Source organism: Peromyscus californicus, unplaced genomic scaffold (genome assembly GCF_007827085.1).
Source record: "Peromyscus californicus insignis strain IS unplaced genomic scaffold, ASM782708v3 Scaffold_4__1_contigs__length_199733344, whole genome shotgun sequence".
Lineage (NCBI taxonomy): Eukaryota > Metazoa > Chordata > Mammalia > Rodentia > Cricetidae > Peromyscus > Peromyscus californicus.
This window is the reverse complement of record NW_026294562.1, coordinates 101,338,008-101,364,734: the sequence shown is the minus strand read 5'-3', so window position 1 is coordinate 101,364,734 and position 26,727 is coordinate 101,338,008. Positions and strand designations below refer to the sequence as shown.

The following is a 26,727-nucleotide window of genomic DNA, read 5'->3' as shown; positions in this document are numbered from 1 at the left end:
AACAGGCTCTTGCAGAAGCGTGTACCTGCAAAGGGTGGGAGAGGGGAGGAGAGAAGCGACTCACAGTTAACTTCCAGAATCCCTCTCGGCACCTAGTCCTTACTCTGAGAGTCCATGTTCCTTTGCTACTTCGCTCCATCGGCTACTGCTCACCAGTCCCTCGTTCTCAGCTGGTCCACAGCAGCATCTCCCGGACCTTGGCCCTTCCGGGGGCTCACGGGGGCTGGCGCTAGGACCCGGCGGGGCGGGGCGGGGCGGGGCTCGGTGCTCCCGCAGCTCTTACCTCGGCAGCCTGGAAAATACCGAGCGAGGAGAGCGGAGCCCCGGAGCCCCGAGCCTAGCGGGAGGGAGGAGGGCAGAGGGGGCGCGCGGGGCGAGGGGCGCGGGGCGGGGCGGGGCCGGCGGCGGGACCCACTGCTCCTCCCCCTAGGGCCCCCGCGCGGCCCCCGGTCGCCCGGGCAGCAGCGGCGGCGGCGGCGGCGGCGGCGGAGCTCGCACCCCGGCCCCGGCGGGCCCCAGCAGAGAAGCCCGCACAGGTGAGACGCGGCCACCACGCCCCGCCCCCACCGCGGCCCCGCGCCGCTCGCCGACGAGTTAGTTGAGCGAGTCCGGCCCGCCCCGCGCGGGGACTCCGTGCCAGACCCGCACCTGCGATCCCCAGGGTCCTGCCCGGCTCCCGCGGGCTCCTGCACCCGCTACGCAGCAAAGCCGCTGCCTTGCCGCTCCAGGGAAGTGTGAGGTCGCTCCTTGTGGGAGGGTGGCCGGCCCCAGTGACTGTCCTGTGCCGGTCGACAACCGCCCGGGGCCAGCACCTGCCCTTCTCGAGCTGCCCGCTGGCCCGGGACCCCGGGTAGCCCCACCCGCGCCCCCAGCGCACTGACTCTGGTCCCCAAACCGGTCTTGCAGGTCCCAGGAAGGTGGCGTCAGCATCTGCAGCCGCGTCGACGTTGTCGGAACCTCCGCGGAGGACCCAAGAGAGTCGTACTAGGACCAGGGCCCCGGGCCTCTCCACGCTCCCTATGGAGAAGCCAGCTGCCTCACTGGAACCCCCAAGGGCCTCGGCCCGCATTGGGCCGCGAAAGTGTCCAGGTGCCCGATGACCAGGACTTCCGCAGCTTCCGGTCAGAGTGTGAGGCCGAGGTGGGTTGGAACCTGACCTACAGCAAGGCCGGCGTGTCTGTGTGGGTGCAGGCTGTGGAGATGGATCGGACACTGCACAAGATCAAGGTAGGGTTGCCCTATGGTACCTGCAGCCGCCACTGCTCCCTAACTCTCTCGCAGGAGTCTTCTTGTTCAGACTCAGGCCAGGGACCCGCAGAGGGGTGCATCTGGGCCCAGAGTCTCCTACTATAAACCAGGAGGAGGCATGGTCCCCCATTACACACATGGGCTAACTGAGGCCCAGATGGGGCACGTGGATATGACTTACCTGGCTCACTGCACTCTAACCCAGGCATGCCTGTCTGTTTGGGAGATGGGTGGTGGCCAGGCCCACTTAGGGGAATAGTTTCTCTCAGGGATATCTCTTCCAGAATAGCTTCCACGTGGACACTCCCTCCCCCAACTTGATTCACTAGGCCGGAGAATGACCCCTTAGCTCCTTCACCCCTGGTTCTCGAGCCTGAGATGGGTCTTCCGCTGTACTTTCTGCACTCTTGGGTGCCAAGGATGGGATTCCTGCCTGCTGGATCCCTTGTCCTCCCTGTCCCTGTCCGGTTGCTCCACCAGGCTCTGAGTCTCCAGCAGGCCGTTAGGACTGTGGTTGGCAGCTCCTGAAAGCTCCCTTGCCCCGAACCACACGGGAGTGGGGGGTGGGGATGAGCTAGGGGGAGGCAGGGACTTGGAGTCCAGGGAAACCAGTTCAGAAAGCAGTGTGTACTCATCAGCCCTCACTGCCATCTCCCCTCCTCCCAGTCCCATGATTCTCCTCTCTGTCATGACAGGGCAGGCTTGGGGTTGGATGAGCAGAGATCCTGGTCTAGGGGCCTCAGTAGCTGTCCCTCACACGTGTGGTTTTGTTGTGAGTGCCACATTTCAGGGTGTGAAGTTCCCTTCAGAGGGACCTACAAGGCCTTTCCTTTGCACCCTTCTGCTGCTCTGGCTCAGGCGAGGATGCATTCCTGTTCTTAGAGGCCAGGGCACTGGACTTCACAGGGTTCCTCCTGCCTAGGGCCTGGCCTGTGACTCCCGGCTTCACACCAGAACCCAAGGCACCGTCCATTCCCCTCTGGCCCTGTGCTTTTCTGTTCTGCCTTAATCATTTACAGCTTTCTCCACCTGTCCCCATGCGATTGGCCTGCTCTTCCTGATGTCCCTTTGCCCTCTGTGACTGTCTCTGTATGCCCTGGCCTGCTGACTCTGAGTCCCCTTCCTCTGAGCTTCTCCAGGGCCTAGCCTAGGTCTGAGTCTGAGGGGCAGGAAGGAAAAGGCAGCTGGTATGCCAGCATGGTGCTGCCTGTGTGCAGGCTTTTCCCACAGCATCCACCAGGGCAGTGATGTTGGGGAAAGACACACGGAGGAACAAAGTGAAAGGTGGTGGAGGTGGACTGTGACTGAGAAAGGCGGAACACCAGCAGTATTAGCCAGGCGGTGGTGGCGCACGCCTTTAATCCCAGCACTCGGAGGCAGAGGCAGGTGGATCTCTGTGAGTTCGAGACCAGCCTGGGCTACAGAGTGAGTTTCAGGACAGCCAAACAAACAAAAAAACTCAAAACAAAAAATAAATCCCAGCAGTATTGCAGGAGCTGGGAAGTGTGGCTTCCTTACAGGACTGGCTGTCTAGGGAGTGTGTGTGCGTGTGTGCGTGTGTGTGTGTGTGTGTGTGTGTGTGTGTGTGTGTGTGTGTGCATGTGCATGCGCGCGCGTGTGTATGGGGTGTGTGTGGGTACTCCTACCCTTTGTCAACAGGGCGGAGCTGCCTCCTCCATCTGGCTTGGTTAATGAATAAACCCAGCCTTGCCCAGGACAGGAGAGTTGGCAGATAGAAGGACCAGGCTGCCTCCAACAGACCCCTTTTGGCTACATTAGACTTGAGAATGGAGAATATCTGAAAAGCTGTGGTGTTATGGGCTTCTGGGCAGGACATAGGTTATTTTTCCCCCAATACACAGGTTCCAGTTCTTCACCTGCTGAACAGAGGCTGAGGTACTAGACAGACTTTTGTACAATCAGCCTTGTAACCTCGTCCTCCTACAACAGGGTGCAAGTGAGGATCTGAGGACCAGAGATCAACAGGGGCTAGCACATGGTCATGTGACTAAATCCAAGAGACAGAGAGAGAGAGAGAGAGAGAGAGAGAGAGAGAGAGAGAGAGAGAAGGGAGAGGAGAGGAAAGGAGAGCGAGAGTTCTAGCTTCGAGGCTTGATGGGTTAGCCTCCAAGTCTAGTCTTGTTTGTAACTCTTCTCCCATACTGCCTCAGCCCCATTTCCCACAGTAGAGGAGGTGAGCAGAACCTAGGCCCAGGGGAGAGTGACACCTTAGTTATGGGTATCACCAGTGGCTAGCCTCCAGGCCTGGTCCTGTCAGCACAGCAGAAGGAACTCGGGGAGATGAGCAGAGGTCTCTGAGCTTCCTGTCCCTAGGTTCCAGAACTTCCAGTTGCCACACAGTTAATTCTATTTCTGATCAGCACCCTGTTCCTGGCCAAGCATTTTCTCTTGGTCATCTGATTTAGCCTCAGGCCAGTCCTGGGGCGTCATCAGTTTGTTTCTGTGTTACTAAGAAAGAAACAGACCAAGAGAAAGGTTACCCACCAGGCAGCAGTGGAATCCCAGCACTTGGGAGGCAGAGCCAGGTATATCTCTGAGTTCGAGGCCAGCCTGGTCTACAGAGTGAGATCCAGGACAGGCACCAAAACTATGCAGAGAAACCCTGTCTTGAAAAACAAAACAGAAAGAAAGAAAGAAAGAAAGAAAGAAAGAAAGAAAGAAAGAAAGAAAGGAAGGAAGGAAGGAAGGAAGGAAGGAAGGAAGGAAGGAAGGAAGGAAGGAAACGTACCCTAAAACTGAGGCAGGAGTGTAACCCAGGCCAGCATGTTCCAGAGTTGCTGGCCCTCTCTGATGAACTTGCATCCTTATGCAACCCTGGCCTTTAACCCCATCAATAACTCTTTGAAGAACTGAAGGACATTATGTTCTCATCATCCCATTCTTGTTTGATGGATGACAAAGCTGAGGCCCAGAGGGGTGAGTGACTCTTGCCAAGGTCAGGTAGGAGTCAGAGTCCCGGGGATCACTGGGTCATTTCAGGAGGCTGTACTCAACCTCAGATTTTTGTTGAGATTCTGTACCCTCCGCTCCCCTGTCTCCTGCACCAGGGCATGCCCTGTGCTCGGTGACTGTGTGTGTAGGGGGGTGGCACCTTCCTGTTTACTTGATTGATTTTATCCTGCTCTTCTCCCTATCTCTGTGTCCAAAGGTCCCTAGAAGCCACCATGGCTCTGGGCCCAGCAATCAGAGCCAGGACAGAGGAAAGGGGTTGATGGACGCTACCCCTACTCTTTCCCTCCCTCCTGGCCTCCAGCCTGGCCTGGCTTCAGGCCTGTACTGGGCTCTGGGTAGTGGATAGAAGGCAGACAATGCTGCCTGAAAGTCTAGACCCGGCACCAGAGGCAGATGCTGAACATGGACCCCGGAGACAAGGCAGGGGACTGCTTAGAACCCACATGCAGGTTTCCCAAAGCCTAGACCCACTTCCCCTCACTGTGAGAAGCAGAAAGCATTTCTCAGTCATTCGGTATCCTTTTGCTATGTGTGACTGAGGCCCATCACTTCCACTCTCTGGGCTGTCTGATCTTCTGCCATTGGACCTTCCCAACTTGGAGGACCTCTGAACTCAGTGGCTGTGCCACGGGCGAGAGATGAAGAGCAGCCTGGCCGCTGTGTTCTGATGACCTGTACTCAGGTCTTCAGATGCCTACTGCATGCCTCTCCGTGTGACAGGCCGAGGACTCCTGGATTCTTCCCAACGTGTTCAAACCTTATTGAAAGAGGGAAGACAATTCTAACCAGGTCCAGGCCCACTGTACAGGGCCCGGGTTTGTGAGCACACACAGAGGCAGGGGTGAACCTAGTAGGAACCAGCACTCAGGACAAGAGCAGACTGGTGTCAGAGGCTCTGGGGGCTTGGAGTTGGAGCAGGTGGGAGAGAGTTCTTGAGAGTTTATGGCTGAGAGCCTCTTGCTGCAGGAAACTGGGTAATGGGACCTGTCTGCTGACTTCCAGTCCTGTAGTCCTCTCCTCCTGGCCCTGGCTCACTGTCCACCTGTCCCATGCCACAGGCACCTGGGGTACAAGCCAGTGTCCAAAGGTCCCCATCTCATGAGCACTGCATTCTCTTGTGACATGTGGGTTCACTCAGGGATCTGCCTCTTACACTTAAGAGTCTGAGACTCAAAGCTGTCCTGGGAAGGAAAGGGTGGGTGCATAGGGCCAGGATGACTATCCATTTGTCTTACTGAGTCTGCCACCGTCCTGTGTGATGGGACTCAACCCAGTGGAGCAGATGTGGAAAAGTGGAGGCTCAGGGCAGGAGTTCACGTGTGCAAGACTGAATAGTTAGAAGTGGCTGAAGCTGGATCAGAACCCAGGTCCTCGCCCCCCCGCCCCCAATATACACACAAAGCTGCTTTCTCTCTGCCCCTTGGCCTGGCTCTCAGTCCTGTTGGGCCTTTCTGTCTCCAGAACCCCATGGAAACTCACCCCCTGTCCTTGGGTCTCTCCGTGCTATGTCATTGTGATTGGAGACCTTGGAGGGGACCCAACTGGGTAAAAGTCCAGTCCTCACTCTATGTGATCTGAGGGGTCACTTCACCTTTCTGGGTCTGTTTTCTTATCAGTTTAGGTCCTGGCTTGGCCTTCTCCTCTCTAGGCCAGTTTGTCCATCTCTGCAGGAGTTGCTGGACAGGTGGTTTGTAGAGACGATCCTAACCTTAGGCCTGGGAGAGGTGATGAGACTTCACTGCAGGGCATGGGGTAAAGATGGTCAACTAAAGCCTTTGGTAGTCTGTGTCCCAGTGAGCACTCTGAATCCAGGGATAGTGCTGAGGATCCCTGCCTTGGCTCTAGCCTGACCTGACGTAGGACACCTGGAATAAAGGGCTTCCAGAGCTGTCCTGGGGAGCAAAGCCCCAGAGGGGTGCCCAGGGAGTTAATGGTCTGTGCTGTGGGGAATGGGCAGTGGTGGCTGGAGGTGGTGAGGATGCCTTTCTGGCTGAGGTGCCTGCTGGAGTTGAAGCTCTACAAGAGAAAACACAGGATACAAAGTCTGCTCAGTGGCCCTGGGCGGACTGCTTCCACTTCCTCATCTGTTCAGCGTGGACGGAAGTGTCAGCCTGCCTGTGTTTATCCTGCTCCTTCAGTTACCCATTCAGTGAGCATCATCAGGTAGCCTCTCTTCCTGGGCCCATGCTGGAAGTCCAGGACAGCCAGGAATCAAAGGGCTCCCAGTGGAACCCAGAGCGGCCACTGAGCTGACCAGTCTTCAGGATCAGGGAAGGCTTCCTGGAGTACCATGCCTAGGTGGTGGCTTTGGAATTGAGAGGAGAGCAAGTAGGAGATTGACAACAGCATCAGGAGCATTCTGCACAGACACGAAGAAGAGTAAAGGTGGATGGGGGAGACCCTGGGACAGATGCCCTGGTTGAGAATGGGAACTAGAAAGGAGTTAGAGAGGTAGACCAGGCCTTTGACTCTCTGGAATGGGGGTGCGTTATGGTGTCAGGGTTTGCTTTGAGGAGAGGCTGCAGCAGCAGCATCCATCTGGGCAATGGTACCAAGTCTATACTGAAGCGGGGGCTGTGGGCAGTGCAGCTTGGGATCAGTCCAGAAAGATTAGGGGGAGACAGGGTGCCAACGACTTGCTGAGTAGACTAAGGTGGAAGATGGTGGGATGCACAGCCCCTGTGGCCCCTGTCCTGACAGTGGGTGATGTGCCTCCAGGCTACGCCCCCGTTGGGGGTAGGGGAGCCCTCAGCTCCTAGGCTGACTTGGTGCCCTCCACACCCAGTTCCCCAGGCTCCAGCGTTTAAACTTTAACGAGCCTCAGCTCAGTTTCCAGCCGAGAGTGTTTAAAGTTTCAGGAGATGAGAGAAAGGAGCGAGTCCTTGGAGACAGCTGGGTTCTCTTTCGTCCCTTGTGCCTCCACGCCTGGCTGGACCACTTGGAGCCAGAGCCCCAGGTACCCTGACCCTGGAGACTCGGCTCTCTGTAGAGGTCTGGGACCTAGGCTGGGCCCCTCTAGAGTGTTCCCACAGGTCTGGGTGCCAGGTTGCCAGCAAGCACAGATGGGACTAGAACCCATCACAGCCCAGGTCCCGTACCCGGGCAGATGATTGTCCTCTGGCTACAGGCGGAGGGACACAGCTCAGAGTAGGTGTCAGGTTGGCGGTGTCCCCAACCCTCTCAGTGTTCTCTATGTCCTTTCCTAGCATTCTTAGGTTGGTGTAGATGCTGTAGGTCCCTATAGAGATTAGAAAACCTGGGAAGGAAGAGTCTCATGCCAAATACACACTTGTCACCCGCCATTCAATGGAGCCTGGGTCAGTGGCTCAGGGCAGCTGGCACCGTTCTCTGGGGCTTTATTTGATTTATTCATTTATTATACTTTGTGTGTGTGTGTGCACATATGCATGCACATGCGTATGCCAAGGCAAGGAGTGTGGTGGTCAGAGGACAACTTACCGAAGTTGGTTCTGTCCTTCCACCATGCGGGTCCCGGGGAATTGAACCTGGGCCCTCAATCTTGGTGGCAAGTACCTTTACCTGCTGAGCCATCTCACTGCCCCTCTCTGGACTTTAGCATACTACTCCCTTCTTGCCTTTTAGCCAGGGCTCCCAGAAGACAGGCACATGCCACATCTCTAGAATCTTTCTGTCCTGGGGCAGGTATCACAAGAGTCCCTACATTTAAGGAGTGTGTACTATATGCCAAGCAGTGTGTATGCGGGAATTTGGCAGCCAATCACACTTATCAGACCCTGTTGTTATGAGGCCCATATCCTGACAGGGAGCCAAGCAAAACAGAAGCAAACGACTAAAGACAACACCAGAGCACAGGGTAGTGTGTGTGTGTGTGTGTGGGGGGGGGGGTCTACGCCTGGACTTCTGTGTGTGGAACTGGATTGTGGGTGGCCGTGTGTGACACAGCCTTCTGACAGATGGACTGCGGGGCCCCCACAAGCAGCTACAAGGTTCCCCAGTCCCAAGCAGGCACCTGAGAAGCTTGGGTCATTCCACACTGAGTGCATGTGTGTGCCAAGTGTGAGACTGCGTGTGTTTCTGTGTCTGGCATTGCTCTGTGTGTGAGTCACACCCCCTCACTGCAGGAGCAGAGTTGTCTCTGATCCAATTATGTCTGCTCAGCTGTCTCCTGGCAGCTCCTGCCCCCTGGTGCAGCTCTGGCTCTGCCATGGCTTTCCCTTCCTGCTTCTTCTTTGTCTGCCTCTGGCCTCACTCTGGGTCTCAGGGTCTCCCTTTTCCAACCCTGCCTCTGTTCTTTTCTCCCTGCCTGGTAGCTGCCTGGGTCCCCGATGACTCTGCTTGCCTCTTTTCCTCTCTCTCTCTCTCTCTCTCTCTCTCTCTCTCTCTCTCTCTCTCTCTCTCTCTCTCTTTCTTTCCCTGTCTCTGGTGTTTATTCGTTTAGCAGACCTCTTCTTTTGCTATCTACCTACTCTGCCACGCTATTGTGGTGGGGATATGGAGGGAGATGAGACCTGGGCCCTCCTCTCCAGAGACTCCAGGCCTAGTGGAGAGGCAGGGAGAGCCTTCAGAGGAGCGCTGGGACAGAGACTTGGGCTGAGACCAGTGACTGACAGACCGGGTGGTGGGAGGTGGGAGGTGGGTGGGGTGGGGTGGGGACGAGGCAGGGCTTCATCAGGGAGCAGGTGCTTAGGCCAAGCCAGATCCTGTGAGTTCCTGGATGGGGCAGGTGTGCACACTGAGGCTGAGGAAGAAGGGAGGCAGGGCAGTTGGATTTGATCCTGCAGCCTTCAAGCTTGGCAATGCCATTGTCAGGGTTTAGAAAATTCCCTGGCTTCAGGGTACCAATTGACTTGGAAACCTAGAGACTTGAAAGGAGGATGTGGCTACAGAGGCCAAGAAGTGATGGTGAGGCCTGTCTGATGGGCAGAGAGGACCTGCCAGGAAGGCTGTGGTACAGCTGAGCTGGGAAGAAAGGGGAGGAAGGAATTAGTCCCGAGCCAAGCTCAGGCTCCAGGCACTGGAGGGAAACAGGCACTTCGGACAGCTGATAAGCTAGCACGGGACATGGGGTAGGGGAGCCCAGTGGCCTGGGGGCTCTCTGGGGCTTGATGCCCAGAAGGCTACTGAGGAAACGGTCTGGTACTTGCTAGACCTTTAGGGATCATCATCAGTGGTGGTCCCTGATACCCAGGGAGAGTGTTTGTCTTCGTCTCTCTCAGTGTCCAATAGCAGCCCTGAACCTGTCCTGTCTCACTTTGCTGGTCCCCCCACCCCCATCCCATTTCTTCCACCTCCCCATTATACCTCTTTCCCAGCTCCCCCTCCTTCGTCTGTCTCCCCTGTCCTCAGGATGGGAGTGGAAAGGTCGAGGACAGAGCAGGCAGTTAGTCTCTGCGGCCTTCCTCACTGCTCAGAGCTGGGCCTGCTGCTGAAGCTGGGGGTGGGGGGTGGTGTCCGGGGAAGCTGCTGGAGACCTGTGGGAGGGAGGGCACCAGGCAGAGCAGGGATGAGTCACCCAGCCCTGGATGGAGAGCAGCAGAGAAGGGCCTGGGTGGGTCCTCCCAGGGAGCTCTGCGTACAGAAGACAGAGACATGGCAGGATGTCCCTCCGCCACCAGTCTTGGGGGTGTCCTTTCAGAGAAAAGTTGAGTTGCAGGTAGTTGCTGCCAGACCCCTCTCCTTCAGAGGAGAAGGCTGTGGGGACTAATGGCTGTAATCCAGGTATGAATACTGACTGAGCTGAAAGAGGGGGTCAGAGACTTTATATCTCTGTCATCATGCGTGTTCTCCAGACCCTTCCAGTAGGCCCAAGCAAAGCCTACCCCAAGATCCCCTCCCCGTTCCACACTTTCCCCATAAGCCCCAGCCTCTAGCACAGACAGCCCTCATCTGGCTATTCCCCACCTCAAATTCCTTAATTCCTCACAGAACAGAGCCTGATTCTTGTGGACCAGGCTCAGGGGTGCACTTTGGGTTACACTGGCGCTAGGCTGGTTCCTCCGCTCATTTTTCCACGCCACCTTTCACTAAGGGACACTGACTTCCCATAGAACGGGCAAAGCTGTCAGCCCACTAGCACAGAACCGGGCCCAGCGGGCACTCCACTAACAGTTGCTGAATGGATGAATGAATGAACAGGTTGAGTACCCAAGGGACAGCTCCATTTCCTGCCTTATCCTTGTTCACTCAGGGTGACTCAGGTTACCTCAGGCAGCTGCATGTGCCTTCTCCTCCCCTAGGCCGGTCGTGTCTGGTTCCCAGCTTGCACCAGCCTCTGCCAAGAGCTCCTTCCCCCTTTCACCTGGGTACCACTGCCCATCTGGCTCGCTTTCAGGGTGTGGCTTTGCCGTGTTTTCTTTTGTCTGTCGTTCTTCTCTCTCCTGTCTCTGCCCTGACCCTTCAGGATCGCCACTGCCTGCTCCTGCCCTGGCCCAACAGTGAGGGGCCCAAGGCCCCCTGCTTCCCACTCCTAGCCCAGTCGGTCTGTGGCCATCAGTGGCATGAAAGCCAGATACTGCTGAGCACTTCCAAGGGTGGGTGTCAGCCCACAGTATCAGGTCCAGGGAGCAGGGTCCTAGAGGTTCGGGACGGAACTACTGCTACTTCTTCTTTTCTTTTTTGTTTGTTTTGTTTTTCGAAGAGAATCATGATTTATAAGGCTAGAAAGGGCAGTTGGGGCCAGATCCCTGGGGATGCTTAAATCAAGGCTGAAGAAATATTTGATGCACAGTAGGACTACAACTAAAGTTTCTTTAAAAAAAACAGCTTTAACACTGACCTATGGTGGCGCCTGCCTTTCATCCCAGCAGCTGGGAGGCAGAGGCAGGAGGATCTCTGAGTTTGAGGCCAGCCTGGTCTACAGATCAAGATCCAGGACAGCCAGGGCTACACAGGGCTACCCTGTCTTGCAAAACAAACAAAAAAAGGATGTGCCACCAGGCGGGTGTGCATCACTACCACCTGACCTGGACAGAACTAGGACACCAGGGTGGTTATTTTCTGACAGGCCTGTCATCAAACTAATGTATTCTCCTGCATTAGCTTCCTGTGTACTGGGACTGCAGATATGCAAGATGAAAATGGTGCTTCTGTGTTTCATAAATATTATAGTACTAGTAAGAAGAATCCAAAAACTATAACCTGGAGAAGTGGCACACGCCCACAGTTCCAGCTATTAGGGATGCTGAGGGATGCTGAGGGATGCTGAGGCAGGAAGATCACTTAAACTCAAGGGTTTGAGGCCAGTCTGGATAAACAGCAAGAACCCTGTGTGTGTGTGTGTGTTGTGGAGGGGGAGATGGGGGTGCGTGTGTCAGGGGGTGGATGTAGCTCATTTGGTACTTGGTAGAGTGCCAGCCTGGCATGCATAAACATGAAGCCTTACCTTCTTTTCCCAGCACTGCATACCCTGGATGTAGTCATATAAGACTATGATCTGCACTTGGGAGGTGTAGACAGGTTAAGAAATGTGAGATGATCTTTGGGTATGTAGCAAGTCCATGGCTAGCCTGGTCTAGATGAGACCATCTCAAAAAAAAAAAAAATTTTTTTTTTTAAATTTTAAAAAGGAAACCTCCTCCACCCCCAAACTCTGATTTCCTGAGGGGAACATCCCCAGGACTCCTTCCAGCTCTTTTCAAAGGCGTAGGTAATCTGTGAAGAGCTGAAACCATGCACAGTGTTCTGGTTGTTCATTTAAATTTGCATTGGTGGATGTTGCTCATATCACTAGAGTTATTAATTCATCAACATTTCTGGCAGCTGCTTTCCGCCAGGCCTGTTCTGGGCTCTGAGGGTTGCAGAACTGACTCTGAGGCTGCCCCTGTCCTGGGTGGGGGAGGGAGGGGGATGGACAACATGGCCCTTGGTGGCTCTGTACTCTTCAGGGTGGTGGGTCATTCTGAACTGAACTGGACTTGCTTATTCTGTTCTCCAATATAATTTTCTAATTACAAATGCAATAACATACTCATGAATATTGTAACAGAACTTTTCTTTATTTTTTCCTGAGCTTAATTTTTTCCCAAGTACTGGGGATTGAACCCAGGCCCTCATTCAGGCTAGGCAAACACTCTACCACTGAGCTACATTTTGTGTGTGCATAAGTGCACATGTATGTGTGTGTGAGCACATGTATATATACAAAGACCAGAGAAAACCTTGGCTATCATACCTCAGGCACCATCTACCTTACTTTTTCTTCTTCTTCTTCTTCTTCTTCTTCTTCTTCTTCTTCTTCTTCTTCTTCTTCTTCTTCTTCTTCTTCCTCCTCCTCCTCCTCCTCCTCCTCCTCCTCCTCCTCCTCTTCCTCCTCCTTCTCCAACTCCTCCTCCTCCTCCTCCTTCTCCAACTCCTCCTCCTCCTCCTCCTCCTCCTCCTCCTCCTTATTTCTTCTGTTGTTCTAGTGTCTCTCATTGGCCTAGAACATGACAAGTAGACTAGGCTGGCCCATGAGCATCAGGGATCCATCTCTCTATTTCTGAAGTTCTGGGATTACAAGTATGGGTTACTGCCTTTTAAGAAATTATTATTAAATTTTATGTGTATTGGTGTTTTGCCTGCACGTATATGTGTGTTAACGTGTGCCTGGAGGCCAGAAGAGGCATCAGGTCCCCTGGGACTGGAGTCACAGGCGGTTGTGAGCCTCCAGATGGGTGTTAGGAATTAACTTAGGTCTTCTGGAAGAGCAAGTACTCTTAACCGCCAGCTCTCCAGCATGCACCCCCGCCCCCCGCAGCTACTATACCCCACCCCCCTTTTTTTAACATGGGTTCCAAGGATCAAACTCAGGTCCTGATTCTTAAACTCAAGTATTTTACCAACTGAACTATACCCCAGCCTCCTAATCCTCTTTTGTGTGTGTGTGTGTGTGTGTGTGTGTGTGTGTGTGTGTGTGTGTGTGTGCGCGTGCGCGTGTGCATGGGAGCCTGTGCACTCACCTGTGAGTGTGTGCAAATGTAGAGGCCAGAGGTGGATAGCTGGTATCTTCCTCCTTTGCGCTCTTAGTTTTTGAGACAGTGTCTCTCACTGAGCCTGTGCTTGCTATTTCAGCTGGGCTGGCTGGCCAGTGAGCCGCCAGGACCCACCTGTCTTCACCGTGCAGGGCCGAGGTTTGCAGGGCCGAGGTGACGGGTGTCTGCTACAGTGCCTGGCTTTGATGTGGGTGCTGAAGACCCGAACCCAGGCCCTCATGCTTGCACAGCAGTCTCTTTGCCTGCTGAGCTGTCTCCCCAGCCCTTTCCCTTAGCCTTTTCTCTTCCTTTCCTTTTAACGTTTTTATTTTAAGACAGGGTCTCATTAAGTTGTCTAGGCTGGCCTTGAACTTGAAATCTTCCTGCCTTAGCCTCTCAAGTAGCTTGGATTTCATAGCTGTGCCAACCAGGCCTGGCTTGCCAAATTATTTTCTGGAATAGTACAGCTAGTATAGTATGGCTTTCTTGTCCTTGGACGGTGGGGCTGCTGAGGACCTGACTCAAGTGCTTATACTCATTCTACCACTAAGTATACTGGAACCCCATGTGGCACTGTTACCACATTCCTATCAGGATGTTAGTTTATGCGTATAGATAGATACCTCAATACTTGTCAGATTATTACTATTATTATTTTATTTATTTTATTTATTTATTTATTTATTTATTTAGAGACAGGGTTTCTCTGTGTAGTCTTGGCTGTCCTGGAACTCACTCTGTAGACCAGGCTGGCCTCAAACCCAGAGATCGGCCTGCCCCTGCTTCCCAAGTGCTGGGATTAAAGGTGTGTGCCACCACCACCTGGCCACATTATTATTTTTTTGAGACAGAGGTCTCATAATGTTGCCCAGGCTAGTTTTCAAAAGACACCTACTCCTTCCCTCTTTCGTCAGCCTCCTAAGGAGCTGAGGCTAGTGAGCTCAGGCCTGCTCTCCTGATTAGCTTATTTCCTTCTTTCGACTATCAGAACTATCAAAGATCTTAAGACAAGTTCCAGATCTTCCCTGGACCTGCCTCTTGGTATTCCTGACCCACCCCAAACTCTCTTCTCCTTTGGCAGAGGAATTGTCCTTAAGGCAAACAAATTTACAAGCACCCAAGGGTCTTTCCTGGCTGTGCAGGTGACTGAACTGAAGCGGAACACTATAAGCCGCCGGCTGACGTCCAGAATTCTGAGTTAGAGGAGCCCACCCAGGCACCGCCTCCCCAGATCCTGTTCAGGAAGCAGGTCTTAACTGAGCACTTGCTATATGCTAGGGGCTGCCATGTTCAGGGCCCACAGAACTGCAGGGAGAGGAAGAATGCACTGTCTGCTTCAGACAGAACGACTGTCTGGAGTGGAAGAGATGAGGAGGTGGGGGACAGAGCACAGCCTGAAGAAGTCAGGGACAGGAAAGCAGACCCATTAGGAAAGGAGCCAGTGAGGGGATGTTCTGGGAGGCATCTGGACAGACCGGGAGGAGGTGCCTTGCTACCCATCACAGCAGGACTGACATATCTTTCCCCTTCCCTGTTGCCAGCTCTTGGAGAAAGGTCTTAGGAGTTTCCGTTCTGAGGACTCCAGAGTCTCAGGACAAGGAGCAGGTCCTCCTTCAGATTGTCCTGGGCCTGGCCTTCTGTGGAAAGGAGAGCTAGGGCAGAGGCCCAAGGACCCGGCCAGCTGCAGCGCCTCTGCCCTGTGCCCTGTGGCGGCTGTGCCTCTCAGATCCTCCTGTCCTGGGCCGACCCAGTCGGGGTCACAAAGGGTGATTGGGTTGACCTGTGCAGGCCCTCCTGTGGCAGTTGCCCACCTGTTTGTCCACCTGAGCCCTTACGACTCGTCTTTGTGTGCCCTGACCTGTGGAGGTTAGCGGGGAGGCACTCCCTGGGCAGGGCCAGAGAGCTTGGGGAAGAGCCCGGGCTTGAAGCCGGCAGAAGGCACATATTGGAGGCTTTCTCTACCAGCCTCCTTGAATCCTCACAGCACCCCACCCCCACCCCCAGGGAAGGATGGGCCTCCTTTGACAGATGAAGGTGCTGGTACTTAAAGCTCCTTTCTTTGCTCAAGCTGAGGCCATGTAGCCAGGATGTAGTGAGAGATCTGTCCCCTGCACACAGCCCAGAGCTGCTAGGTAAGCCGAGAGCCTGTGGGGCCCTGGCAGAGCAGTGGGGTGGCCTGAGGCTTCTCGGAGGGGCTTCTGAGTCAGAGCCCCTGTGCTGGGTTTCAGGAAAGCACGGCCCTGCCTTTGAGCTGTCCCTCTCTGGCCGGCCAGCCCTCCAGAACGGCGTAAGTACTGCGTCGTATGTTCCTTAACCAAGTCTCCAGGTGCCAGGGTGTGCGGTTTTAGCTAGCGACTCTTGTGATGCTTTGGAGTCAGGAGTCCATGGGCTCTGGTTCTCTGCTCCGGTATGTTCCAACATCTGTAAGATGGTGATTCCTGACTCAGGCTTTAGAAGGTGATGGGGTGATACGTACAAAGAACACAGCACTGCGGCCTCAACATTTGCTAAATTTCGCTTCCCTAGAGTCCGTGATAGGTGCTTCGGTCTGGTTTGTGAACGATGCATGTGCCACAGAACATGGTGGTGGCTGCTGAGCTCCTGGTTATCGGTCAGGGCTGTGATTGACTTGGGCCTCTCAGCTGGGGGGCCTTCCTTTGGTTTGAACCCGGCTCTGTTGGGAAGGGTTGCCTGCTTATTGGTTACTCCCTTCACAGAACCATCTGCTCAGATATTGTGTTGAGGAGTTGGTGGGGTCTTCCCTTACCTTTTTCAGGGCCTCAGTTTCCCTAGTGGTCCAGGTCAGGGATACTGGGGACCACCGTGTAAAGTCTTAGTGGGAGGGTCCTACGGGGGTTGGTTTTGTGTCGGTGTGCCCATTTACTTACCATTGCCTGGTCACAGGTTGTTCAGACCAGGACGAAGCCTCTTGGAGGTGATTGAACATCCTTTCCTAACTCAGGTCAACAGCTGGGCTGGGAGAGCCTGTTGCCCTTCCTCAGTGCAGAGCCTGCATCTCCAAGGCAGAATGCTGGGACCAGGGGGCCTCTTCAGAGTTCTGAAAGAGGTGAGGGTAGACGGAGACCCGGCCTCTGGTCTCCTCCTGCCGGACACAGCCTTCTCTGCCCCTGCAGCGGCCTGTTCCTTTAGCTCAGTTGCCCCAGCCCCTGGGCCTGGCTCCTAACCCCTGTTTGTTCTGCACTGTGGGTTTTCATCCTGGCCTCTTTTACTTTTTCCTCTGCTTAGGGGCTCCTCTTTGGGGGCGGGGCTTAGGCCTGGCTTGCCTCTGATTGGTTCCTCACTCCCTGGGTTAATTCTAACAGGCCTGGCACTCGGCAAGTTTCAGGAAGCGGTGCATAGATGATTGGAAGGGCAGGGACCAGGGTAAAAGTAAGAGAGCTGCAAGCCACAAACTATGAGGGTGTGCAGGCAAATATGACCTTCTAGAATGGAAGCCTGCTGGGGAAGAACAGCTACTTCTTGAGTGTTTATTATATGCCAGTCATATTTCATACGTTATCTCATCCGGTCACAGTATCCTTAGGAGATAGCTATTATTACTGTCCCCATTTTTTCTGTGAGGAAACTGAGGCTCATGTGTTCAGTCTTGTGCCTAGGGGTGAGAGCTGGGATTAGACTGGAGATTGCCTGCCACAGAGCATTCATGATGCTCCTTGGCGGTCTTCCTTGTTTATCCAGTTACCTCTGCTGTGGCTCTGTGGGTTTGGGGTGCCGAGTGAGGGCTATGCCCAGGGGTTCTGGGCAACCTCACACAGTCACGGGGATCCCCACATCCACAAGATTTGGAGAGAGTACTGGGGACACAGCACGTAGTTTCTTGGGGTGACACTTGGTCCCCCTGGGACTCACTTGTAACATGGCAGCTGTCACACACTGCTGTAGCCAGACTTGGAAAGCTTTGCAGCCCAGTAGGGCTCCTGGGGGAACAAGTCCCCTTGAGTTAGATTTCCAAGTGAGGGGCTCAGGGTCCAGCACAGAAACAAAGTTGGATGTAATTTCCTGTGCTCAGCACTGTGGCGCTGCCTCCTGGGTTGCTGTGGAAAGAAGCTAGGCCCTTTGCCACAGGCTGCAGATGCCTGTGGACACACCTGACCTGGCCACTCATCCTGCCTCACACCCACCCCTTCCCGGTAGCAGCCAGAATTCTCACCTTCCCAGCAGTCTTCAGCTCCTTCCTCCTCCATTAGTCTGGGAGTCCTTTGAAGTTTCTCTCTGTCTTAAAGAAACAGTGTCATGCAGTGTCTGTGCCCAAGGAGCTCTACTCTGTTCTGTGACTCAGCACGATCCCACAGGGTTCTGGGGTGTGTGTGTGTGTGTGTGTGTGTGTGTGCGCTCTGGAGCCATAACGGCTCTGATCTCAGAGTCTTGGCAGGAGGATGGTCATTTTCGTCATTTTCCGGGCCGTGTTGCTCTTTCCCATCCAGATCTGGGTACTGCAGGGTCAGGGAGTAAGGAGGGGGTAAACCTGGCCCCAGGGAAAGCATAATCCTGGGTTGGATTTCAACACTTGGGGCTGAGATGTGTGGTCACAGTCCCTCCATCCTCATTGTCCAGTGTGACATGTTTGAGGACTTGCAAGGCCTAACCAGCTTCCAAACTTGGTTTAGAGTAGTTCTGGTTTCCTATGTTCCTTGATGGTTAGGAAATATGAGGAGGGGCTGTTGAGATGACGCAGCAGGTAACACTTGCCTCTATGCCCGAGGACCCGAGTTCAGTTCCTGGCGCCCACATGATGAGAACCAGCTTCTGCAAGTTGTCCTCTGACCTCTGCATGTAACACACACACATTGTATATATGTATATGTGTGTATGTAGGTATGTATGTTTATTTCAGGACACGAGGGATGGTTCATCGGTTAAGAGCAGTAGCTGCTTTTCCCAAGGACCTGGGTTCAATTCCCAGCATCCACATCACCTGTATTCTAGTTTCAGGGCATCTGATGCCCTCAGTCTGGTACAATTCTCCAGTCTTCTCCTGAAGTCTTCAGTCTTCAAAACTGTGACACTTACAGGCCAGTTCTTTTGTAGAATTCCCTCCGTTGGGGTTTGTCTGATGTTTTTCCTGTGGTCAGTGTTGTGTCTCTGTGGTGGAGACACCACCTACGTGCTGTCTCTGTTTCCACCACATCCCATTAGGGAACACATGATTGTGACTTGACCTGTGACTAGTAATGTTCACAAACCTACCAGCCTTCTCTACTGGGAAGTTATCCCCCACCCCTTTGTGTGTTTGGAACTGGGGGCCTTCTGCACAGCACACCCCAGAAACTTGAGCCAGGTGGATGCTGTCAGCCCCTCGGTACACCATGCTCTTGCCTGGCCCTGGGCCTTGGTCCTGACTGCACCTTCTGCCTCCATACTTGATGTGTGCATCATGTGCAGAGGCCAGAAGCTGACATCGAACTGTCTTTCCTGATAACTCTCCACCTTATTTAATGAGGCAGGATTCATCCGTGAAGCCATCACCAATTCAGACAGTCCAGCTAGCCAGCTTGTCCCAGGAATCTCCCGAGTACTGGGGCCACCTTACTGTCCAGCATTTACATGGTGAGGGGGTCGTACTTAGGGCCCTCACACTTGCATATCAGTGCTTTACTTACTGAGACATTTCCCAGGCTCTTATGTTCCCTTGTAATTAGCATTCGATAGGCAGTGCCTTGAAGCTGTGCACATAATCCATTCTTAATCATACATTGCATTTCTTTAGCCAGACCTGTACATACTTTGATTTCTTATTGGGTTCAGTATAATCTGTTGTTATCACTGTGTTTTCATGACTCATTTTAATCAGCTTGTCCTAGATGGAGCTCATGGTAGAGTGATCAGCTGTCCTAGTTTGCCTGGAATTAGGGTCTCCCAGAACTTTCGACTTTCAGGGGTAAAGCTTGGAGAGGCCTGGTAAACTCCGAGGAGTTGGTCAGCCTTCAGGCTGGCTCTCATGTCTGCTGGACATGGTCTCTGTCATCCTTTGAGTACTTCCTTCCCTTCTAGCAGTAAGATGCCCCAGGTTCATCCTACGCTTCTCATGACCAGCCCTGGAATCACCATTTGTCCAAGCCGACTTGGAACCAGGGACCTTTTGAGTATTAGGCCATGTATGCCACGCCACAGAAACTTGAGCCAGGTAGACATACTCAGCCACTTAGTACACCATGCTCTTGCCTGGCTCCGGGCCTTGGTCCTCACTGCACTCTCTGCCCTGTCCTTGGCAAACACCTCCCTCCTAGACTGAGCTTCTCCAGGAAGTCTGCTCCCCACTGGCCCCTGAGGAGCCAGGCTGTTCTGAGCCCTTCCGGCATGCTAGGTCATCTTCCTTGTCTGGAAGATTAAGCCCAGGCTTCAGATTCACCTCTGTCTCCTCTGACTCAGGATAGGGCTGGAACTGGGACTGCTAGTTGAGTGGTGGGATCCAGTCACACACTTTCATGGACTAGGAAAGTAAATGGGGCAGAGAGAAACAACTCACATAAAGTCATGCTTTATAGATATAGGTCGGAGTTCATTTTTGAATTTCTCTCTCTCTGTCTCTCTGTCTCTTATCTCTGTGTCTCTGTGTCTCTCTGTTTCTCTCTCCCTCCCTCTCCCTCCCTCTCCCTCTCTCTCTCTCTCTCTCTCTCTCTCTCTCTCTCTCTCTCTCTCTCTCTCTCTCTCTCTCTCTCTCTCTCTCTGTTGTTGTGGTACTTGTAGAACCCACAACTTTGGCCATGCCAAGCATTGGCTCTGCTAATGAGCTCCATCCTTCTCTTGCCTGAACTTTAGAACTCTCTTTAAACTGGTTGTGGTAGCACATGCCAGTAGGATTTCCTGAAGGAGGTGGAGGCAGGAGGATCACGAGTTCAAGGCTAGTCTAGAACTCTTATTAAAATAAAAAAAAATTAATGCATATATATTTGTGCATGTGTGTTCATGTGCAGGTGCATTTGTGTGCATGTGTATGTTTCCAAATTATTTTGTTCAGAGGCTTGAAGGTAGGGAAGGAGCTGAAGATTTGTCTGGTGTCCTCAGCAGGGCAAATCTGTCTGGCCTCCTCGTGGCTGACATCTAGAACTCTTTATTCTAAAATGGACCTCATTCTTCAGAATGTAGCTGTGTCCTGGAGGACCTTTTTTTTGTTTGTTTGTTTTCGAGACAGGGTTTCTCTGTGTAGCTTTGGAGCCTATCCTGGAACTCACTCTGTAGCCCAGGCTCGCCTTGAACTCACAGAGATCTATCTGACTGTCTCTGCCTCCCGAGTGCTGGGATTAAAGGCGTGCACCACCACTGCCCAGCCTGGAGGATCTTTTTAATTGAAAATTTTTGTTATTAGCTGGGCGTGGTGGTGCATACCTTTAATCCCAGCACTCGGGAGGGAGAGGCAAGCAGATCTCTGTGTGTTTGGGGGTAGCCTGGTCTACAAAGCGAGTTCCAAGACAGCCAGGGTTACACAGAGAAACAAAAGGGAAAAGAATTCCTTATTGCTGAAGCAGCACTACAGACATTTCGGAAAGCCAGAAATACAATGAAAGGAAAACAAAACATTGCACTCTCATCAGACAGACGGCTGGCTGCCGTGGCCGGCCACCTGAGCGTTGTGCGTCTCAAGCTTCTTCTAAGCACAGATTTTCCTCACTGCACCCTTCAGTTTGTAACATCCTTTGGGGGGGGGGGGGATCAGAAAGTTCCACTGCTTGTTTCCATACATTTTCAGTGCATCCAGTCCTCGGGTCCCCTTCGCACTTCTCTAGTTGTCCCCAAAACCTCTCTTGTAAGGCAGGTGCCGGGCTGTCATCCAGGCACTAGAGGCTGAGGCTGCGAGAGCGCAAATTCAAGTCCAACCCGGGCAATTCAATGAGATCCAATCTCAAAAGAAAAGGGAAAAGCGCCTGGGGATTTAGTACAGTCTCCAGTGCATGAGGCCCTAGATCAAATCTGTGGTTAGGAGGAGGAGGAGGGAGGGGAGGAGGAAGAGGAGGAATGTCCTATTTATAGCTGACTTTTTTTTTTTTAAACAATCCAGAGTCATACTTTACAAATGGTGGTGCCCCAGCCTGGACAGATGGCTCAGTGGTTAAGAGCACTGGCTGCTCTTCCAGAGGACCTGGGTTCAATTCCCAGCACCCAGGCAGCTCACAACTGCCTGTAACTCCAGTCCCAGAGGATATGATATTCTTACACAGATACACATGCAGACAAAACACCAATGCACATAAAATGAAAGTAAATCATTTTTAAAAAAATGCTAGGTGCACACGCCTTTGATTCAGTACTCAGGAGGCAGAGGCTGGCAGATCTCTGAGTTCAAGGCCAGCCTGATCTATAGAGCGAGGTCCATAATGGCCAGGGCTACACAGAGAGACCCTGTTTCGAAAATCCAAAAACAGCGACAGCAATAACAGCAAAAATCCAAATGGTGAGCCAGGCATGGTGGCACTCGCCTTTAATCCCAGCACTCGGGAGTTTGACGCTGACCTGAGCGAGGTCCAGGAGAGCTGGGGCCACACAGAGAAACTCTATCTCAAAACAAAACAAAACGAACACTATTATGATATCAACCTGACAGTGTGCCCTTCATCGACAGAAGAGACGAGGCTGGGAGCTCCGCAGTGCCCAGCACCTGGCTTTGTGTACATCTGTTCTCATGGTGTCACTTAGCTCATTCCTCTGTGACCTTTATTTTTTGTAATCTGAAGTGGTGTGTAGGGCATTGTGAGTTTCTTGTACTTAGAATCCTCAGCTGGAGCAGCCCATTGTGTGCTTTCATGGTGCCAAGGCCTGTCCTGGGTGAGGAGGGAGGCGGTGCCGCCTCTCCAAAAGCTGCATGAACTCTCTCTTGGGTAGAGGGTAGTGTGTATGTGTGGGTTTCCTGTGTTGGGTGAATGTCTGTTCTGAGAGAGCATTAGAGACTACACGGCAAAGCTGTTGCATTTACTGTAGGGAACTTGATCTTGGGGGTTGGGCTTGGGGTGGAGTAGAACAAGGGCACTGAATCTCACCTTTTTGAATACAAATCTTGTGAACCCTGGCTCTTTCTTTACTTGCTTCCCAGACATGTGAGCTGGATTAAATCCCAGCCCTGCTGCTTAACCAGCCAGGTGACCTAGGGCAGGTACTAAACCTCTTTGAATCTCAAGTCTCTCCTTGACTTTCTTAACCGGCATAATCATCGGAAGGCCTAAATAAAGCAAGATGCGCTGAGCGGTTTGCTCCCCTAGATGGGAAGCTCCTTGAGGGTGCAGCTAAGTAATAGGGACATGTCTGAGATAGACTCCTAGCCAGGATGACCGGCAATTCATTATCTAACCCAGGCTGGCCTTGAACTTGGGGGATCCTCCTGTCCCAACCTCTCAAGTGCTGGGATTACAAAGATGTTTGTGGAAGCGTGCGCACAAACACACACACACACACACACACACACAGTGTGGCCAGGTAGTAAGGTCTATTTGGGCATTTGATTTTTTCCTTTAATGTGTACCTATCTCAAGCTCCTTGTTGAATTAATTGTGAGCTTCTGCCCACATGCTGCTCCCAGGGCACGGGGAGGGCAGACATAGAGATTCAGTGTGTGGGAGCCTGGATGGTTCACCTGAAAAGGATTCCTGAAGAGGAGACTGGGCTGAGCTGGGAGAGGTAGGGGGAGGACTGACTGTCCTTTGGTACAGGAGGTTTCTGGGGAGCTGGACCAGTCTTGTGATAAGAAATGAGTCCATGCTGGCTTCAGTGGGCCCGGGTCTTACGTCTTCTCTTCCTCTCGTGCCTGTGTGACCCTGACAACCTGTGTCTGTCTGCAGTGCAGGATGGAGTGCTGTGATGTGCCAGCTGAGACGCTCTACGATGTCCTGCACGACATAGAATACCGAAAGAAGTGGGACAGTAATGTCATTGAGACTTTCGACATCGCCCGCCTGACGGTCAACGCTGACGTAGGATATTACTCTTGTGAGCAGACACAGAGCAAGACTCCAACCCCCTCAGGCACCCACCAGGCCTCCTCCTCTAACTTTCCCACTCTGCGGTCACTCCTGTGGCCAGGCTGCTCAGAGACGGGCATGCTCAGACCGAGAGCTGTCTTTTCCTTGGGCATGCTCACGTGTTCTCACTGACATACACACTTAAAAAGGTCCTCCACACAAACATATGCATACACGGTTGCACATACAACTCATAGCCACATGCCATGTACCACAGAGACACATTTTTATGCATATGCAATCACAGTGCTGTCTTTCTTTAAAATATATTCACCTATACAGCAGACAAGTCAGAACAATAAGGTGAGGGCTCTGTGAGGCCCTGAGGGGCAGGGTAGGCAGAGATAGCGGGGTCAAGGGTCCTGCTGTGTCCTCCCTCATTCCACAGTGTGTCTATGGTAGGGGTGGGGGTACCTGTCTGGATGGGGAGGGCTGGCAGTTAATAGGATCCCCAAGTCTCTGGTCTCCATCACACCCTCCCTTATCAGAAGATGGGCCAGCAGCCGGGCTGAACTGTTCCTTGCCCTCTGCAGGGAGGTGTCCCAAGCCCCTGAAGAACCGTGATGTCATCACCCTCCGTTCCTGGCTCCCCATGGGCGCTGATTACATCATTATGAACTACTCAGTAAAACATCCTGTGAGTTGTAGGTCTGCCCTCCCTCCTGGCTGGGCAGAAGGGTGATGGGCAGGGCTGGGTTGTGGCTGTCACAGTGACTTCAGGCAGGCAGGGGGGTCAGTTTCCTTCCTGCATAGTGAGGACAATGACGTCCCTGCAGGGGCTGTCCAGCAGCTCAGGGAAAGGACGAGTGGTTTGAACTGATGTGGCTGACTGGCCCTTGGGATAAGGCTGGCCTAGAAATAGGGGAGCAGGAACTCGATGGCAGGATCCTATGGCAGGACTCACTTGAACTCCCTGGGCAGAGAGGGCAGGCAGGTTGCCCTAGGCAAGGGTTGAGTGCCCACAGACACTCGTAAACCCTGACGCAGCCCTGTACTTTACTGAGGGCACAGAGAAAGCTGTAAGAGGGGCAAGGATGGCCTGGCCTGATTTCCTTTTTCTTAACCCATTGATGCCAAGGGATGTGAACAGTTATGAGTGTGTGTGTGTGTGTGTGTGTGTGTGTGTGTGTGTGTGTGTGTGTGTAAGAGCATGCTCATAGAGACATTTCCTCTGTCCCTACCCAAGTCTCACCTCCCTGTGTCTTTCATCCCCAGAAATACCCACCTCGGAAAGACTTGGTCCGAGCTGTGTCCATCCAGACGGGCTACCTCATCCAGAGCACGGGGCCCAAGAGCTGTGTCATTACCTACCTGGCCCAAGTGGATCCCAAAGGTGAGGGCTTGGCAAGGCAGCCCATCCACGGGCTCCTGCCCTGTACAGGCCATGAACTTGCCAGGCCATCTGAGGGCCAGCTGTTAGGATCCACTTAGTACTGGGGGTGTCTATATCCAAAGCTAGTGGTTTGAAAGGAATGGACCTACAGGGCAGGCATTGCTCCTCCTAGGAAACTGCCTCCCTGGTGCTAACATTCCTAGCTTGGACCTGCCCTGCCCTGTCTCCTTCAGCCACATCTCAGAGGCCTGGGTTTTCCAAGCTTGTCCGCTCACCTCACTTCCGTGACAGCTGAGCACTCATCTCTGTTGAGGTGGTCAGCCTCCTGGACATCTTCCTCAGGATGTCTTCTAGACACTGGAGACTTGTATTCAGCTATGAACTCATCACTGGCCTTCCTAGACCCACCTTTCTTCCGATCACCCACCACTGCTCAGCACTTGCCAATTAGCTGGGGCCAGCTTCTCCTTGTCAGCTCCCAAGCCCAGCACTTAGCCTCTCTCCCACTTCCTCCCTTTCTTCTCTCTCAGTCTGTAGCTCAGGCTGCCCTTGAACTCATCATCATCCTGCCTCCATCTCCTGAGTTCCGGGCATTGCAGGAATGTGCTTACCTTTTCACCCTCTGACATAGCTCCTAGCCTATCGTTCTCTTGGTCCTCTACTAGAGGAAATGAAACAACAAAAACCTCTTATTTCCTCTGACTCACCTGCTTAAAATGCCACTGTGACTCTGTTGCCCTCTGAGTATAGCCTGAGCCTCTGCCCAGAGTTTCTAGCCCCTCCACACCCTTCCACTTCCCACCTCGATGTTCATACAGCCTTTATCATCCGCTAGCTGCCTGCACCTCCTTCTCTTCCTCAGTGCTCCAGGGATGCATGAAATGATCCTTCCTTTGTCCCCAGTTCCCAGAGTGAACTGTGGCCCATTGTGGGCCCATTCCCCTCCCAGCAGAACACCAGTCCTTGCTGAGACATTGAGTTCCTGTTTGGATTCCCCAGGCTGGTTCAGAGCGGGTGTCACGGTGGAGTGAGTGTGTAACTGAATGAGTGAGTTAATGATGGTTAAACCTCAAGCGTCATTGACAGGAATACCCCATGTCACTTGGGCACAGTGGCCCAGGCCCTTGGCCCTTGATGAGTATACAGAGCAGGTACTTGAGAGTGAGACAGATGGAGAGCTGGGCTGTGGGTTCCAAGTAAGCCTAGGCTGGGCTTCTGGGCTTACGGGGTCTGAGGAGGCCCAGGAGGACAGGCAGGAGAGTGGCTGAGCCCCAGGGACAGTCCTGGGTAATCAGTGTGAGGGGAGGAAGGTGACAGGCTGGAGCTTGGTGGGTCAGGATGGCAACCCACAGGTATTTGTGGTCGCCTAGGACCCTGTGGTTTTCTTCTCTACAGCTGAAGCTTGGCAGAGACGGGGGGGGGGGGCAGAGATGAGCGCGGGGGATTTGAGAACTTCATTGACAAGGAATGAAAAGGGGCGGCCTTCCTGCAAACTCTGGCCATGGGCGGGGCTAGCTAGATGCTTAAGGCTGCCTTTTTCCTCTTGGCCTATCCCTGCCCTCACAGGCTCCTTACCCAAGTGGGTGGTGAATAAATCATCTCAGTTCCTGGCTCCCAAGGTAAGTAAGTGGCTTTGTACTTTGGGGCGTGGAGGGAGGGGCAGGTAGCAGTGGGCAGGGGCAGAGTTAACTGGCTGATGGACTGGGCCGTAATTGGGACACTGGGGACCGCTGTGCACCACTGGAGGGCACTGGAGGGATGTGGAGAAGTGCGGGTCCTCCGGGCACCCCTAACCAACCACGTTCGTACGGTCTGCAGGCCATGAAGAAGATGTACAAGGCCTGCATCAAGTACCCCGAGTGGAAGCAGAAGCACCAGCCCCACTTCAAGCCATGGCTGCACCCGGAGCAGAGCCCGTTGCCCAGCCTGGCGCTGTCGGAGCTGTCGGTCCAACACGCGGACTCCCTGGAGAACATTGACGAGAGCGCAGTGACAGAGAGCCGGGAGGAGCGAGCAGGGGGCGCGGGCGGAGAGGGCAGCGACGACGACACCTCACTCACCTGAGGACAGCCCCTCGGCAAGGACCAGGACAGGACTGGGGCAGCGCCCTGGGGCACGGAGCTTCTGCACTTCCTCCCTCCCCCCACCTGCCTTCCGGGGGCTCTGGGCTCCTGCTCAGGTGGCTGTGGCCTGGCTGGACATGGCCCCAATAAACGAACCACACAGCCCCAGCCAGCCCTTTCTTGTGCCTGCTTCTCATCTGCCTGGCAAGGCG

At 53.6% G+C, this 26,727-nt stretch overlaps 1 protein-coding gene across 1 annotated transcript; it reads left to right on the top strand.

Moving 5' to 3' along the window:
* The first annotated feature begins 416 nt into the window (after positions 1-416).
* Stard10 (StAR related lipid transfer domain containing 10) lies at positions 417-26,683 on the top strand. Its single transcript, XM_052714019.1, is given in 8 exon segments — positions 417-536; positions 907-1,046; positions 1,048-1,227; positions 22,940-23,087; positions 23,653-23,756; positions 24,335-24,452; positions 26,019-26,071; positions 26,271-26,683. Coding segments are annotated over 7 exon segments (876 nt in total). The 5' UTR covers positions 417-536; positions 907-1,019; the 3' UTR covers positions 26,517-26,683.
* The last annotated feature ends 44 nt before the right edge of the window (positions 26,684-26,727 follow it).